Raw genomic sequence first — 16,697 nt, forward strand, 5'->3', positions numbered from 1 at the left:
AAGGATACCTCGCTACAGTGGAATAGCATACGCAGCAGGGACATCTGCCTCCTGAGGCCTCTCCCCAGCCAGATTCTAGACAAGTGATTGATGGGGAGAGACACTGGGTGGTAGGGAGAGCAGGAAGAAGCCTGGCTTTGGAGTGTGAGACAGGACACTGCCCTACTCTGCAAGTGAAGGGACTAGACTAGATGCCAAGAGGGCCCCCTGAGCCTGCAAGGGTGGGGGGAGAGATAGGGGGTGGCAAGCCCTGCCCATCTGTGTCTTCTTCAGTTGAGAGAAGAACCCACTTGGCTGGGTGGAAGGTGGGGTTTTGGAGTAGTGGGATAGGGGGCAGAACCTCTAGCTGGCTCAGATTCAGAAAGGAGGATGGGGATATTACACTAGAGAACCCTGCCAGTGCTTTCTGCCTATGTGCTGATGGCTCTTCTTTGTGCTGCTGGGACTTCTGAGGGGTGGAAGCACTGGATGCTGAGGTCCCAGTGGGGCCTATTGAAAGGCTCCCTGGGGATCCTGGGCAAGCCTGATGCCATTGCCACCAGGGCCCACAAAGAGACTGGCTCCCGGCTCGCTCCTGTGGCTGCTCAGGGTCTTCCCCCTTCTTGGGTGGGGGCCCGTCTTCTCACTTGATGCCCAACATGGTGGTGCCCGCTCAGCTCTGGGGACAAGGGGTGGCTCCTGGCAATTTGGGGAAGTTTCCATAGCTGGACACTGAGCAGTCCAAAGCACCACCTGAGGCTCTTGCTGAAGCTGGAAGAAGAGAGGCCCCAGCACCTCAGGGCTCTGGCTCGGCCTAGGTGGGGAAGGTCTGAGGGGAGGGAGAAGTGGTGTCTCTGTCTGCCAGGAGGTGTTGGGGGAGCACCAAGATGAATAGCCTCTGAGCTGCTGGACTGGGGCATCCCAGAGGAATTCACCAAAGGACTCTTGGCTCTGCTAAAGGCCTCGTGCTTCCTCATTTCTCAGAAGTCATGTCTCTGCCTGGACACTTCTGGGGCAAGAAAGGACACTTGGAAGAACTGTCTGGTAAATGCTGTACTAAAAATATTTACTAAATGTCATGGCTGGAAAGAAAGGGAGACCAACAGCTTAAAAATCAAACAAAGTCCAAAAAGGGGTTTCCTGGGGAGCCCTGAGTGAGAGTGCCTCAGGGGGCGGGGGGCTGATGGGGAGCCCCTGGGCGCCACAGCCACGGGGGTGAGCCTGGGAGGAACCTCAAATCGGAGCTAGAGAGGAGGCCACCCACACCCCCAGGGACACCAGTCCTCCTGGAAGACCCACGGCCCTCGTTCCTCCCCGCCGCTCTCCTGAGTGCCTCTGGAAGGCCGTGCTTCGATCAGCTGGGGAGGACAGAGCATACACATCAGCTAAAAAGAAACAGACTCAGCCTGTCCTCCCCAGGCTTACTTAGTAAACTAATTACTTCCACAAAAGAAAAAAGTCACTATCAGCAAAAAAAAAAAAAAAAGGAAGAAGAGGGGAAAAAGAAAGGGAGATCCAATATGCGATTTTCATTAGTGCATAAAAAAATACGTTTGAATTCCTGGTCTGCTTGTGGGTTGTATTTGCGTTTTGCGTGTAGGGTTGGGTTTCTTATTTCCTCGCCTGGCTCCCCAGGCTGGCGGGTGCAGCAGGGCAGGCGGCGGACAGGCCTGGGGCTGGCGGCTCAGAAGATGTCTGGACACATGGACCAGTTCTGCTCCTCCTTGGCTTCCCAGTACCCTCCCCTGTAGATGTAGGCCTCCTCCCCTGTGAAGGGGTCCATCTTTTTCTCGAACCATAAGGGCTTGTACAGGTCTGCTTCCTTCCCTGTGGGGGCCAGAGAGAAGGGATGCCTGTGGGCAGGAGCCTTGGGAACTTCACCCCTGGCTCTGGGCCCTTCTTGGTCCCTCTCTATGCTATCTGCCTCTGCTTCCCAGCTAGGGGCACCCCATGTCAATCAAGGGGAAGGGTCTTGAACTGGGTCCAGGAGTCTGGACTCTCTGGGCTTCTCCCTTAGATGAGCCTCCAGGCTGGGCTGTTCAGGGGACCTGGGGAGGGGGCCTAGCTTCCAAGCCTACCTTCCCAGAAGCTTGCCTTCAGCTGGGCGGCTGGCACCGCCCTCATCAAGACCTGGACTCTATCTGGGCCTCTCCCTGGGCCTGCTGCTGTGGGCACAGTGGGGGCCAAAGACCTATGTGCAACGTCAGCCGGCCCACCTGTCCTGTCTGGGAGCCTCCCCTAGCCTGGGGGCTCTGCTCTTCCCTCCTCTGACTCTCTTTTGCGGCAGGTGACCAGTTGTGCAGGGTGCCAGGCTCACCTTCTTCCAGGTGTTCACGGCTACCCAACTCCAGGCGCTTACGTCGGATCATCCTCTGTTTCTCCTCTAGCCGCTGCTTCTCAGAATTGGCCTCGTCCCACTGGCCGTTCTCCATGAGACGCTGGTCAGGTCTCCACCTGCTGTCTGTGGGGGCCACGCCTTCTTCGGGTTCATTCAGGATCAAGGCCAGCTCCGAGAAGTAATACATGTTCTCAGCATTCTCCCTGCAACAAGGCCAGAGAGAGGGTGACAGCTGGAGGAGGGCCACCAGCCCCCAAGACCCTCTGCCACCCCCAGCCCAACTCGGAAGCCTGGGGGCACGAGAGGCTCTCTACCAGGGGTGGCAAGGGTCTTAGAGGGCAGAAAGCAGCTTTACATAAGTAGGCTTTGTATCTCAAATAGCCTAGCACTCGGCCTCAGCTTTGTAAAGGAGCACAAAACCAGGCCAACATTACCTATGGCAATGGTGGGGCGGGACAGGGCAGGGTGGGGCAGGACTTGAGCTGGGACCACTCCTTGGTAGAAGGACCAAGGCCTTTGGAGTGGGCAGCTTACTTAAAGATCTTCTAACCCAAGGCTCTCAATTTAGAAAGGAGCTAACTGAGGCCGGGTAGGTGGAATCATTGATCCCAGGTCACTGGATCATCAGTGGAAGAGCCAAAAGTAAAGCCAGGTCCTCTGAGCCCAAAGTGAGGTCCCTTTCTACCTTACTGAGCTGTCTAACCCAATTCAATATTGGCTAAGCACCTGCTCTGTGTGGGACCCAAAGGGGCTTGAGCCCTGGCTGCCCCCCAGCATCTTACAGCCCAGGCGGCTCTTCTGTGGGGACTCAGGATTGGGTCTCAGTGAAATGGGCTGGGTGTGGCCCTTGGTGGGGGAAGCCTCTCTCAAGCTGCTTTGAGCTCTGGCTCCCGGGCCGGGCAGGGGGCTCACTCACGGTAGAGGGTACTTCTTCCACAGGAGCTTAGCCGGCAGGGTCTGGTAGACCATCTTCTGCTTGCCCTCTGTGCTGGGGCTGCTGTGGCTGCTCTGAACGATCTTGGCGCACTCCATCTTCTCATCCCAGGAACCCGACAGCACATAATGTGCTTTCTCTTTGCTATCTGTCACCACCCCTGTCACCTAGAGCAGGAAGGGGTCTATCACCTTTGGGAGTCCAGGGGCCCAGCCTGCAGATCCCTGGGGCAGCTCCTACCAAAGCTGCAGCCAACAGGGGACCCCTCCCCGCCCCCTCCCCCTGGAGAGCCCCGAGTTCTTGGTGGGTGTCACAGAAAAGACCTCAACTGGTTGTTTCCGACTCAGTTTTAGTTCTCGTCCTGTTATAGGCTCATCCTAGAGCCCAGGGAGAGTCAATTTACTCTAATTCTCAACTTCCTCCTTCTTACTATAGAGGTGAGGTTAGAATTAGATAAGCTCCATACCACTCCCAGCCCTGACAACCCCTGTCCTAAGGCCTCTCCTAGCTCTGACATCCCCTGTCCTAAGGCCTCTCCTAGCTCTGACATCCCCTGTCCTATGGCCCCTCCCAGCCCTGACATCCCCTGTCCTATGGCCCCTCCCAGCCCTGACATCCCTTGTTCTCAGGCCCCTCCCAGCTCTGACCTTCTGAGTTCGAAGGTCTCTCCTAGCCCTCACAATCTATGTGCTCTGGTCTAGTCCTTCTGGAGACCTCAGAAATGACAATCAGATAGTCTTTGTTACTCAGAGCTTGCTCTACATTTGCTCTTTCCCAGGATCCCAACCATCCTACCTTCCGGGTGTAGTCTTTTGAGAAGTAGCTGTAGGGTGTAAACTTCAGTAGACACTTATCCTTTGTCTTATGGTTAATTATCTCTATGTCTCCAGTCTAGAGAACAGGGGGGAGGGGGGGGGAGGGAGAGAGAGAGAGAGAGAGAGAGAGAGAGAGAGAGAGAGAGAGAGAGAGAGATCAGGGCCTTGGACCTGAGGAGGAGGGATCTTATTCCCAGTTATACCTCAATGGTACCTGTCCCCTCTGGCTGCTCCTGAAGGCTCTGGCACCCATCCAAGGCCCTGCTGCTCAAGCTCACCCTCCCCAGGCGGTCCTCTCACCAAAATCCCTGCTGTGGCTGAGATGGCCAAGAAAAGTCAGTCAGCAAGCATCAGTCAAGTGCTTACTGTGGGCTAGGCAAAGTGCCAAGTGTGAAGGGCATAAACTGAGGCAAAACCACAGGCTCCGTCCTAATGGGGGAGACAAAAGGACCCCTGAGTGGGAAAGGAAGGGGACCAAGGAGGGCAGACAAGTGACCGAAGGGGACTCTAGATAAGGGAAGAACCTCCCATTCTCCTAGCGCTTGGACACTGACAGTCTGGGCCAGGCTTTTATACACTGATAACTGGAGGACAACATGCTGGGCATCCATATCCTGGCGCCTGGCCCCTCCTCTGCCCTGTGCCCACCCCCTCCCGGCCGAGGCTGAGGTCCTCTCTGCTTGTCCATGCTGGACATCTGTCCCTTAGGACAGTTCTGTGGGCAGCAGAGAAGAGGGGGCTCCCCTCAGAGATCTGCCCTCCCCTGCCCCACCAATGCTCGAGGACTGCTAGGTAGAAGGGTGGGCTTTCCCGGCCCCCAGGAGCTCCCTGCTCCATCTATCCCCCTTCCTTCTCGGCTCATCCCAGTCTGCGGGTGGGTCCATGAGAACAGAGTCCTTCTACTACTGCCTATCTGTGTGGCCTTGGACAAGACCCTTCCTCTCTCTGGGCCTCAGTTTGCCCAACTATAAAGAGCCTTGAGTGTGGCCCACAGAGAGAAGAAGTGAGGTCTACACTGGTGCTCCCAGTGGTTCTACCTGGACGTTCTTCCCACGGGTGGCCCTCTGGGCATGCAGCCTCCGGACTGCTGGCCCTAGTCTAGTCAGCCGGGCCCATGGGGCTGCCCACTTCCTGGAGGAAGGCCGAGGAGGCAGGTGATGCAGGTGTGAGACCCAGTGGGCCAGAGGCAGCTCACCGACACTGGCAGGGCTATGTTTCCCCAGGGTGCTTGGTGCTGCCCCTGGAGCGTGGGCCTAGGGAGGAGGGCAGGCAGTGGGGAGAACTGCTCTGACCTGATCAATCCAGAGCTTGCCCACGATGATGTTGTGCACAGTAGATGTACTTTTCCGCCAGATGTAGTGATTCCCGCTGGCCTGGAATTCTAGGTGAATAGCACCTGAGGGAACGAAAGAGGTGAGAGGTCACAGCTGACCTAGCGAGAAAGGGGCTGCCCGTGACAAGAGAGTGCCCACTGCCAGTCCTGGCTCTCCTCTGCACCTTCCTCCTCTCACTACCTCCTGGTGCTCTTGGGAGAGCCAAACTAAGACTTTTTTCCAATGAAATGAGATTTTCTTTCTCTTTCACATTATTCCTACTGGAAAACAAACAAACAAAATCCTCTTAACAAATATGCCTAATTATGCAAAACAAATTCCTCCAATGGCCAGGTCCCACTTAGTACCAGAGTCTATTGCCTCTATGGGAGGGCCGTGGTTCAGTGCCAAAGTCCTAAAGTCCTTTCAAGTTGTTTTTCCCAAAAATGTTATCACTGTATAGATTGCCCTCTTCACTTTGCATCAGTTCATTCAAGTCTTCCGAGGTTTCTCTGAAATCATCCCATTCATCATTTTTTTTGGAGAGGGGAAGGCAGGGCAATTGGGGTTAAGTGACTTGCCCAAGGTCACACAGCTAATAAGTGTGTCAAGTGTCTGAGGCCGGATCTGAACTCAGGTCCCCCTGACTCCAGGGCCGGTGCTCTACTCACTGCACCACCTTGCTGCCCCCCTTCATCGTTTCCATCCCATTCATATACTTAATTATTTGTGCAGCCATTCCCCAATAGCTGGGCCTCCCCTCAGTTTCCAATTCTTTGCCATCACAAAAAGAGCTGCTCTAACATTTTTGTACACATGGCTCCTTTTCCTCCTTCTTTGATAATTAGTGTCAAATAACACAGCACGCTGAAAATACTTTGACGAGACCCACAGTGTCTTCAACAATGTAAATGGAGGGAACAACAAGAAGAACCTTGAAAAGGATGGCTGGGTCACTCTCGTGGCCACAGCTGGCCCTGGAGCAGAGCGCAGACAGGAGAGCTGCCCCTGCTGCCCCCTCCCTGCAGAGGACACTGCCTGCATGCTCACCACACTGTGTGGATGTGCTGGCAGACTCTGCTAAATTGTGTGTGTGTGTGTGTGTGTGTGTGTGTATATGTGTGTGTGTGTGAGTGTGTGCGTGTGCGTGTGCGTGTGCGTGTGTGTGTGTGTGTGTGTGTGTGCAGAGTCAAGGTGATGTAAAAGATAACAATAAAAATGCTTTGAAAAATATAAAGAGTGACATAGACATAAGAGGAACAGAAAGTCAGGCTAGATCATCTCCAGGCTCTCTCAGCTTGGACGGTCCAGGTTTTAAGGAATGAGGACCATGAGACACCTTTTAGATCTGTACCTAGAACAACTGTCTCATCACCGAAGCTGTGCCCCAGGCAGGCCCCCCTTACGGGGTAGCCGCACACCAAAGGTGTTGGAGCTGAGGCTGGAGATGCCAGAAATGGTCCGAGAAGGGATCCCTGTATCGTGTGGGAGGTTGGGTGGGGGCAGGAGCAGGGCCCGCCTCCCCCCATCATGATCTTAGACAAAGCAAAAGCAAAATTAGACCTGATGGAGAGAGGTAATCAGGGAAACTACATTTTGCTAAAAGATACCATAGATAATGAAGTAATACCAGAAAGTTTTACAGCAAGTTTCTCTGATGAAGGCCTCATTTCTTTCTTTTTTTTTTTTTTGGAATGCTGAATTATTTTCTTTTTTAAAGGATTTTTAAAATTAATTAATTAATTTTTAAAAGTTTCAGTTTACAACATTCAGTTCCTCAAGTTTTTGAGATTCAAATTTTCTCCCCCTCCGTCTCCTTCCCCCTCCCCCTGCCAAGACGGCATACCATCCGATACAGGTTCTACATACACCTTCACACTAAACTTATCTTCATAAGAGTCAAGTTGTAGAGAAGGACTATAACCAATGGAACAAACCACAAGAAAGAAGAAACAGAACAGAAACCAAAACAACAACAAGAAAGGAAGCAGGTAGTTTGCTTCAGTCTGCATCCAGATTCTTTCTCCGGACATGCACGGCATTTTCCATCATGAGTCCTTTGGAGCTGTCTTAGAACCTCGCATTGCTGGGAAGAGCCAAGTCTATCAAAGTTGGTCATCAGAGACACCGCGTGTCTGTAATTGTGTATCATGATCTCCTGGTTCTGCTCCCCTCACTCAGCATCAGTTCAGCTAAGTCTTTCCAGGTTATTATGAAGTCCGTCTGCTTCTCATTTCTTATAGCACAATAGTATTCCATCATATTTGTATACCACACCTTTCTCAAATATATAGGGAACTGAGTCTAATTTATAAAAATATGAGTCATTCCCCAATTGATAAATGGCAGCTTTCAGAAGAAGAAATCAAACCTATCTATAGTCATATGACAAAATGCTCTAAATCACTATTGATTACAGAAATGCAAATTAAAACAACTCTGAGCTGCTGCCTCACACCTATCAGAAATGACAAATACTGGAGGGGATGAGGGAAAAAATAGGGATCCTAATGAATTGTAGGTGGAGTAGTGAACTGGTTCCACCATTCTGGAGAACAACTTGGAACTATGTCCAAAACGCCATCAAACTGCGTGTGCCCTCTGAGCCAGCAGTACCACTACTATAATACCACTCCTAGGCCTGTATCCCAAAGGGAGCAAAGAAAAAGGAAAGGACCTGCATGGACAAAAACATTTATAGCATCTCTTTAGTGGTGGCAAAGAACTGGAAAACGAGGGGAGGCCCATCAGCTGGGGAAAGGCCGAACAAGTTGTGGCCTAGGAATGGGATGGAATACTATGGCGTTCTAAGAAACAGCGCGAAGGATGGTTTCAGAAAAACATGGCAAGGCCTCTATGAGCTGACACAGAGTGAAGTGAGAAGGACTGGAAGATCATTGTGCGGAGTAACAGCAACGGCCTAATGATGATTAACAGGGAAAGATTTGGCTACTCCGGTCAATGCGACAATCCAAGACGGTTCCAAAGGACTCTTGATGAAAAATGCTATCTACCTCCAGAGAGACAACTGAATGAACTGAGTGCAAATCCAAGTACAATTTTCTCTCATTCTTCCTTTCCCTTTTTCTTCTTTTTTCCCTTCTTTCTTTCTTCCTTTCCTTCTTCCTTCAATATGGCTAATATGGAAATGTGTTTTGCATGATTTGCCATGTATAACTGATATCACAGTGTTTGCCTTCTCAGTGGGTCGGGGGAGAGGGAGGGAGAGAATCTGGAGTTCAAAATTTAAAAAGAAAAGAACGCTAAAAAAAAATATAAAAGAAAGAAAATCATTGCCATCACCATTCCCATTTCTAGATTCTACAGAACTCTTCCCTCATGAAAGCCCTGGGAGGGATGGAGAGCCAGTATTACCACCCCCATTTCACAGATGAGAAAGCTGAGACTCGGAGATGTGAAGTGACTTGTTCACTCTGGTCAGGATTCAAACCCATTTCTGGTGACTCCAAGCCCAATGTTCTGTCTGTCAGAATCACAGAATCTTAGCTTTGGAAGGGAGAGTGCAGACTGAGGTACAATCCCCTAACTGATGCACAGGAGGCCCCTTGGGCCCAAAGCCCAAGGAGTCCTTCTAATGAGATGTTTCCACAATCCGGCTAGCAGCTTCTGTGGGGGTGTAAGATCCACCCACAGCCAGCACCCAGAAAGCCGCCAACAGCACAGGTTCTTTTGATCTGCTTAACTAAGGAAAGCAAGGTGAAGGGGTTGACAAGTTTACTTTAATCCAGCACACAGACAGCATTCACTTAGTTCAGGGGAAAAAGCCAGCTCCCTGAACTTCAGAACAAAATACAAACAAATTACAAATATCAACAGACAGACCCAATACAATTCATAGTTACCAACATCTAGTGTGTTGGTAACCAAAAATGGGCTCCTTAGCACTTAGTTCAACAAGTGCCCTTGAATAGTTTGGCTTTTGTTCCCTTTGAGTAATTCATTGAGCTTTACTAGGTGCTAAGCCCCAGGCCCAAATCCCTATTGGGTGTAAAACCTTAGTGGGTGTGGATTGGCAACTAAGGTGGGGCCCAAGGTGGGGCTAACTCCAGGGAGGGCCTAGTTTAAATGTCTGGGAGAGCAGAGGCTTTTAGACCACATGGGTTTAAGTCCGCCTCTTTGTGATGATTCTAGGTCGCGTGGGTGAGTCACATGTGTGACTCACCCCTGACGCTGAAAAAGATATAAAAACCAGGGGTTGGCTGTCTGTTCTTTGGAGCTCATTGCCGAAGCAGTGGTGGTACGAGTGACTCTGGGCCAGCCCTTGTTCTGAGCTCCTGGGCTGAACCTAGATGTTGGTAACTATGAATCTCTATTGGGTCTGTCTGTTGATGTTTGTAATTTGTTTGTATTTTGCTCTGAAGTTCAGGGTGCTGGCTTTTTCCTCTGAACTAAATGAATGATATTTGTACGCTGAATTAAAGTAGGTTTGTCAATCCCTTCACCTTGCTTTCCTTAGTTAAGCAGATCAAAAGAACCTGTGCTGTTGGCAGCTTTCTGGGTGCTGGCTGTAGGTGGATCTTACACCCCCACAGAAGCTGCTAGCCGGATTGTGGAAACATGAGAGCAGAGATATAATTCTCACTGAGCTTCATGTTCCCTCTCCTGACCTCACATGGATGCTAAGGGGATTCCAGCCTACAACCTCAGGAGGTTGAACCAGACCATTTCCACAGGACAGGTGGCTTGCAGAAACCTCCTCAGTTGGGCCAAGAGGACGATAATCTGGCCCTGGCTCTGAAGGCGAGCAATCCCCAGAAGCCATTCGGGGGTCTCGCTCATCTCACAGGAGGCTGGGCATGTGGGCATTTCCCCCGGCTGTGTTCCAGGCCAGGAACGTTCTCCCTCCTTCCCTCTGCCTTCTGACCTCCCAGGCTTCCCTTAAGTCCCAACTAACATCCCACCTCCCACAGGAAGTCTTCTCTGACCCCTCTGAATTCCAGTGCCTTCTCTCCTGTCTATAGCTTGTTGTCTCTCCCATTAGACTGGGAGCTCCATGAGGGCAGGGTCTCTCTTTTTCCTTCCTTGCATCTCCAGCCCTTAGCACAATGCCCGGTACACAGGACACATTTGAGTGCTTGTTGACTTCTCACTCTACAAGCCTCAGTCTCTTCTGAAAATGGCAGGAACTGGACGAGAGATTGGATTGGACCACCTCTAAAGCTCTAGACCCAGTGACCCTGTGGTCATCCTGGGTGTGGATGCAGAGAGAAGTGCTGACCTGCAATGAGACTCCCCAAGAGCTGAAGAGGGAACTCCAAGGCCCCAGGAGAGGGGGAGGAAGGTACAGGCTAAGAGGCACAGAGGCAATGTTCCCAGGTCGGCTCTACGTTTAAAAGATATACTTGGTAATAAGGAAAAATTCCTTCCCAAGTCAATGGAGCCTGGCTTTTTGAGAGAAACAGATTTAAAACCGTTTACTCGAGAAAGCCATTTGTGACTCTCTGGGGAGAGGTGGAGAACAATGCTCCCACAAGGATGCCTTGGAAATGAGCCCCCTCATCAGAAAATCCCTGAAAGATCCCCCCAGGGGGATGACACAAGAAGCTGGCCCAGGGCTGAAGCCCCACTTTGTCATGGGCTCAGCTTCCATCTCTAGGCCTCTCCAGGTAAATGGAGATAGCCTCGGACTAGGTGTCTCTGAGGGCCCTCAAAGAGAGAGGCATTGCCTTTGAGCTGGGCGATTGAGCTCAGACACTGGTGACTTTGTGTCCCCAAAGACCTGGGTAGCTCTAGTATTCTGTGCTCACTCTGACCTTCTCTGCTCTATATTCTAATGTCTTCTCCAGCTTTAGCACCCAAGAACCCAGAGGATTGCTGAGTCTCTGCCCACGTCATCACCCACCTCCTGCCCCCTTGCTGGGGCTGTGGGGCTATCTTACAAAGTCTTGCCCTTGGTCTTCTCTTAGTTCATTGCAATCTCCCAGGCTCAAAAATCATTTCTATGCCGATGACTCCCAAATCGACACAATATTCTAATTTCTCTTCGGAACCCCAGTTCCTCATAATAAACTGTCTGCTTCACCTGCATGTCCCAGACACTGGAGACTCAACATAACTAAAACACAGCCATTCTCTTCCCTGCCAGTCCTTCCCTTACTTCTGGTCTTCCTTGAAGCCTCCCTTTGACCTAGAAGAGTCTTGTCCACTCTACCTCCAAATGCCATCTCATATCCAGGAAGGCTACGACTACCTTAAGCCTAGACTCCTGGAAGACGCCCCCTCCCCACCACTGACCATCCCTGGACTCGTCTCCAGCCAATCCTCCACAAACAGGCACAGAGCTGATACGGCCACCCCCTCCTCCAACATCTTTAGTCACCACCCTAGACTGCAATGCCAATTCCTTTCTGTAGGGCTGGAGCCTCCTTTTCCGCACATTCATCCTCTGTGACTCCCCTTCAGACATTCCACCTTTAAGCTAAACTGGCCTCATCACTGTTTATCCGTCAGTGTTCTATATCCTCCCCATGTCTTTGCTTAGGCTATCCCCTACCCCCACCCCCCAGCCCCAGAAAACTCTTTTCTCCTTTCTATGTCCTAGAATTTTTTGCGACTCAGGCATTTCCTTGCCCATGAAGCCTTTCCTGGTCTCTACACTGACTGCCACTTTCAGTAGAAAGTAAGCTCCTTGAGGGCAGGAATGATCTCTTGATTTTGCTTCTCTGTCTCTAGCATCTAGCACAGTGCCTACCACACAAGCAGGGGCTTATTACAGATATGCTGAAATGAGCTCCCTCAGATCCACCTCAGGCATAGTCAATGGCTTGGTTTGTACAGAACCCTGAGAGGTCACCTTGACAGGACATGTGTTACATAAAAAAAAAAGGCATAAGGAACTACATTTTGCCCTTTCTCCACCATTTTGTGAAGTGAAGTCTCAACTTCCTCTAAGTCACCTAATTTGGGGGAAATCACAAGATTACTCCCCTTCCCCAACTATCACAAAACCACCCCTCTATCCCTCTCATCTCAGTGTCTCCAATAAGAAACTTCAATCTCTACGTCCCATTTTTCTTGGTTTTCACACCCTCAAGATCGTATATTAACTGCGTAGACACCAATGGTCAAAGTCCTTTGCTGCTGGGAGCCCGGACTCAGTCTGTTTCTGCAGCTGCCTGTTCTGTTACACACGTTGCCGTCTGGTTCTCACTACTCGGCTTCTTCACTTCACCGTGACGCACGGTCTTACCCAGTGGCATGATGGACAGGTATTTGCCCCGGAACTTGCTGGAGATGGTAATTTCCTGCCACAGGGTCCAGCCATTTCTGGAGAACACGTGGTGGGCAGCTGCAGGAGGGTGGTGGCTCACCTGAGAACAAGAGTAGGATAATAAGAAAAATTCAAATCACCATCTGAGGTTTTACCTCATCACCAGAAAACTGGCAAAGATTGACCAAAATGAGCAAAGTCAATGTTAGAGGGGCCGTGCAAGTGCTGACACAGCCAACGCGCTCTTGGTGGAGTTGTGAACTGGTCCAAACATTCTGGAAAGCAATGTGGAATTATGATATGAAAGTGAGTCAAGTGACCAAACTCTTTGACCCAAAGACTCCACTGCTAGCCTCAGTTAAAATGAGACCTGTTAAGACCTTAGCTTAAGGAAGCCATCTCCCACTGGACTTGGGCCATCTCCAATCATCCTGATCTATATCTTGTTACTGGAACCAAAGCCTATGGAGGTGAGAACGAGGCTGGTGACCTTGCATAGCCTCCCTCACTTAAATCCAATTTACTTGCAAGTCATGATATCGCCTTCCTGATGTCATGGTCCTCTTCCAGAATGAAGGACAAACGACAGCCACCACTGCTAGCCACTTACCCCAAGGAGGCCTGCTGAAGCCACTGACTATGTACCTCAGGCTGAAGTCAGTCTTTCTTTAGCAGAACTTTTAACTGAAGAAGAGGTTTTGAATGCCATTAGATCCCTCTCATGTGGCAAAGCGCCTTGTGCTGATTCTATTCCAGCTGAGATTTACAAGGCTGGGGGTCCACTGCTCATACAAAAGCTGACTGAAGTTTTCTGGGTTATATAGCAAGAGGAGGTTGGCCCCCAGGAGTTCAAGGATGCTTCTACTGTCCATCTCTATAAAGGAAAGGGAAAAAAGTTGGCCTGTGACAATCACAGGAGGGTCCCTCTGTTAGTCACTGCTGGCAAGATTTCTGCCAGAGTCCTCCTTAATAGGCTGATCCTTCACTTGGAAGAGGTCATCTACCTGAGAGCTAGCGTGGCTGCAGAAAGGGCCAAGGAACGGTCGATGTGGTGTTTGCTGCCTGACAATTCCAGGAGAAATTCCAGGAGCAGAATGGAGGTCTGTACACCAAGTCTGTTGATCTGACCAAGGCCTTTGATACTGTTAGGTGCAAGGGCTTGTGAAAGACCATGGCAAAATCTGGTTGCTTATGAAGTTCATTGGTATCGCATGTCAGTTCCATAATGGCATGCTTGCACGGATTGTGGATAACGGACGATGCTCTTGTGCTTTCCCAGTCACCGATGGAGGGAAGCACGGCAGTGTGCTTGCTCCCATGCTTTTCAGCATGAGGTTCTCAGCCATGTTGCTGAACACTTTTGATAAAGACAAAAGTAGCATCAAGGTCAGTTACCCCACTGATTGTAAATTATTTAACTTGAGAAGGCTTCAAGCCAAGACTAAAGTGGAGGAAGGGCTGGTGCGCAACTTTTTGTTTACAGATGATCGTGTACTCACTGCAGCCTCTAAGGTCGAGATGTAACAGAATATGCATTCTCTGCCACTTGGGCTAATTTTGGCTAATTAACGCCAAGAAAACAGAGGTTCTCCACCAGCCAGAAATGCACCATGCATTTGTGGAACCACTGGTCACAGCAAAGTGAGAAACTTTGAATGCTGTGAATAAGTTCACTTACCTTGGCAGTGTATCTTTTAGGGATGTACACAAAGATGATGAGGCTTAAGCATGCATCGCCAGAGGTAGCTCAGTGTTTGTGAGGCTCCAAAGGAAAGTGTAGTAGACTGTCTACCACGATGAAGGTCTACAGAGCCATTGTGCTGACCTCATTGTTGCATGCCTGTGAAACCTGGACAGTCTGCCAGTGCCATTCCAGGAAACTAAATCACTTCCATTTTTATTGTCTTAGGAGGATTCTGAAGATCATCTGGCAGGATAAGGTACCAGACACCAGAACATCAACCCAACAGGCTGGCCACATTGTTTAAATGACAAACATTTGCCTAAAAGACTATTTCACAGTGAACTCACGGAAGAGCTCACACAGAGGTCAGAAGAAGTGATACAAGGACACTCTCAAGGTCTCTCCGAAGAACTCTGGAATTGGTTGGAAGACACTGGAGACACTGGCACAGGACCACTCAGCATGGTGTGCCCATATCAAAGAAGGTGCTACGCAATGCACAATTGTGGTAGCTCAAAAGAAATGTAAGATTTGCAACTTTAGAGATATCTCCATTCTGACCGTTCATATGTACCATTTGTGCCCAACCGGTGGTAGAGCCTTCAGACTTCATATAACAGGTCTGATCAGCCACGGTCAGACCCACTGTATCTTGACCCCAACATAGTGATGCCACTTTGGTCCTCTTCAAGAATAAAGGACAACCACCCACCCCAAGGAGGCGAACAGTAAATATAAAGGCCCCGAATAGACCAACTTGTTTGCAGCAACTCTTTTTGTAGAAGCAAAGACCTGGAAACAAAGTAGATGGCTCTCAATTGAGGAATGGCTAAAAAGTGGTATATGAATGTAATAGAATACTACTGAGTGGTCAGAAATGGTGACAGCAAGACTTATTAGAACTGATGCAAAGTGAAAGAAGCAGAATCAGGAGAATAAGATACATACAGTGATGGCAACAATCTAAAAAGAAACACCACCACCACAATCTCAACTGGACTCTATGAAATTATCATGATTAAGTTTGGAGAGATGTAAAAAAGTCCCACCCACCCCCAACAGAAGAGGAACTGAGGTGCAAGGTGGCCACTAGCCTTGATGGGGGCAGTGCACAACCAGCACTTTCCAATGAAATGTGGGCCACTGTCTTTGAGTTTTTTTCAGTCTCCCCCAACATTCTCCTCCAGTCTGCCGAAAGATAATGAGGTCATTCAGGAAGACCAACACTCGGAGGCACATGTGGCTCATCTCACCAATTGCTTTCTCCAACAGCTAGTGGACAGTGGCAGGTGCCCCTCTGGCTGAGCAGTTAAAGTCCCTCAGGTAGCAACTGCTGATAGGACCAGTTCCAAGAACCCCTGGCTGCCTAATCCAGAGTATGGTCACTCTGGTTCTCTTGGTCAAAGTTTGGTAGTCTACACACATACTTATCTTTCCATTCTTCTTTGGTACCACCACTACAGGTGATGCATGGGATCTGCTGGATGGACTGGCCATCAGGGCTCTGAGATGGTGTCTGAGGTCATCCATCACAGACAAAGGGATCTTCCAACGTTGTCCCCCAACGGTCAGGAGTCAGGGAGCAAGATCCCGTGGGCTGTTCCCTCAGCACATCCCCTACTCAACTCATGTGGCAGGAAAACACCTGTCCTCTGGTCTACTTGAGCTTCTGCCTGAACCAACATGAAAATCGCCAAAGCTTGGTACCTAAGGTTCCACTTCCAAGACTGGAGAGCAAGTGCTCGTGGGATGTTCCCTGACACCCTTGCTTCTATTGGCCTGTGAAACTCTGCCCTGGATGCAGGGATGGTCCACATGTGCAGGCACCGGGTCCAGCCTACTGTCTGCAGTGCTGACACAAGAGAGATCTTCTCTGAGTCTGAACATAGCAGAGCCAAGGGCTCCACTTTCCTGTTGACACCAACAATCTTCTTCACCAATTCTAGGCTCCCTCTGATGGAGTCCAGAGAAGGGCAATATTTGCTGCTTAGGCCTCCAAGTCCAAGTCCTTCTCAAGGCTGTAACAGTATTTTATTCAATCTTTCTCATAAAGGACCAGCAAGTTCTAAGTTATTTGTGCTTCCCTGTCCCAGACAGTAATGTAAAACATGAATGACGAATGCCCACTGCCTAGATCATGACCCAAGTGGATGGGTGGTCCAGTGAGTTTCTCAATCATCATACAACTTGTGGGAAGGATTGCGGGATCATCACAGGCCCACAGATTTAGAGCTTAATGGGCCCCTCATTTACAAGTGAGAGAACTGAGGCTCAGGAGGTTAGGTCACACAGTACCATGCAGTAAGTAGAACTGGGATCCAAACCTCCTTGGGAATGCGGCTGGACAGTCACCTGGGCCAGAAGTGAGCAGCTGGACATCTTTCCGGGCAGCCCTTCCAATGA

The 16,697-nt window shown here is 50.1% G+C and overlaps 1 protein-coding gene across 1 annotated transcript in view; it reads right to left on the bottom strand.

The window, feature by feature from the left end:
* Positions 1 to 1,488: 1,488 nt before the first annotated feature.
* Positions 1,489 to 16,697, bottom strand: part of OSBP2 (oxysterol binding protein 2) — a 299,159-nt gene continuing 283,950 nt past the window's right edge. Inside the window, exons 10-15 of the mRNA XM_036761740.1 lie at positions 12,590 to 12,710; positions 5,359 to 5,462; positions 4,047 to 4,142; positions 3,234 to 3,418; positions 2,297 to 2,520; positions 1,489 to 1,806 (exon numbers count right to left, since the gene is read on the bottom strand). Coding sequence (XP_036617635.1) covers positions 1,664 to 1,806; positions 2,297 to 2,520; positions 3,234 to 3,418; positions 4,047 to 4,142; positions 5,359 to 5,462; positions 12,590 to 12,710 — 873 coding nt within the window. The 3' untranslated portion in view covers positions 1,489 to 1,663. The remainder of the gene's footprint in view (positions 1,807 to 2,296; positions 2,521 to 3,233; positions 3,419 to 4,046; positions 4,143 to 5,358; positions 5,463 to 12,589; positions 12,711 to 16,697) is intronic.

This window comes from Trichosurus vulpecula, chromosome 1, assembly GCF_011100635.1.
Source record: "Trichosurus vulpecula isolate mTriVul1 chromosome 1, mTriVul1.pri, whole genome shotgun sequence".
NCBI classification, from domain to species: Eukaryota; Metazoa; Chordata; class Mammalia; order Diprotodontia; family Phalangeridae; genus Trichosurus; species Trichosurus vulpecula.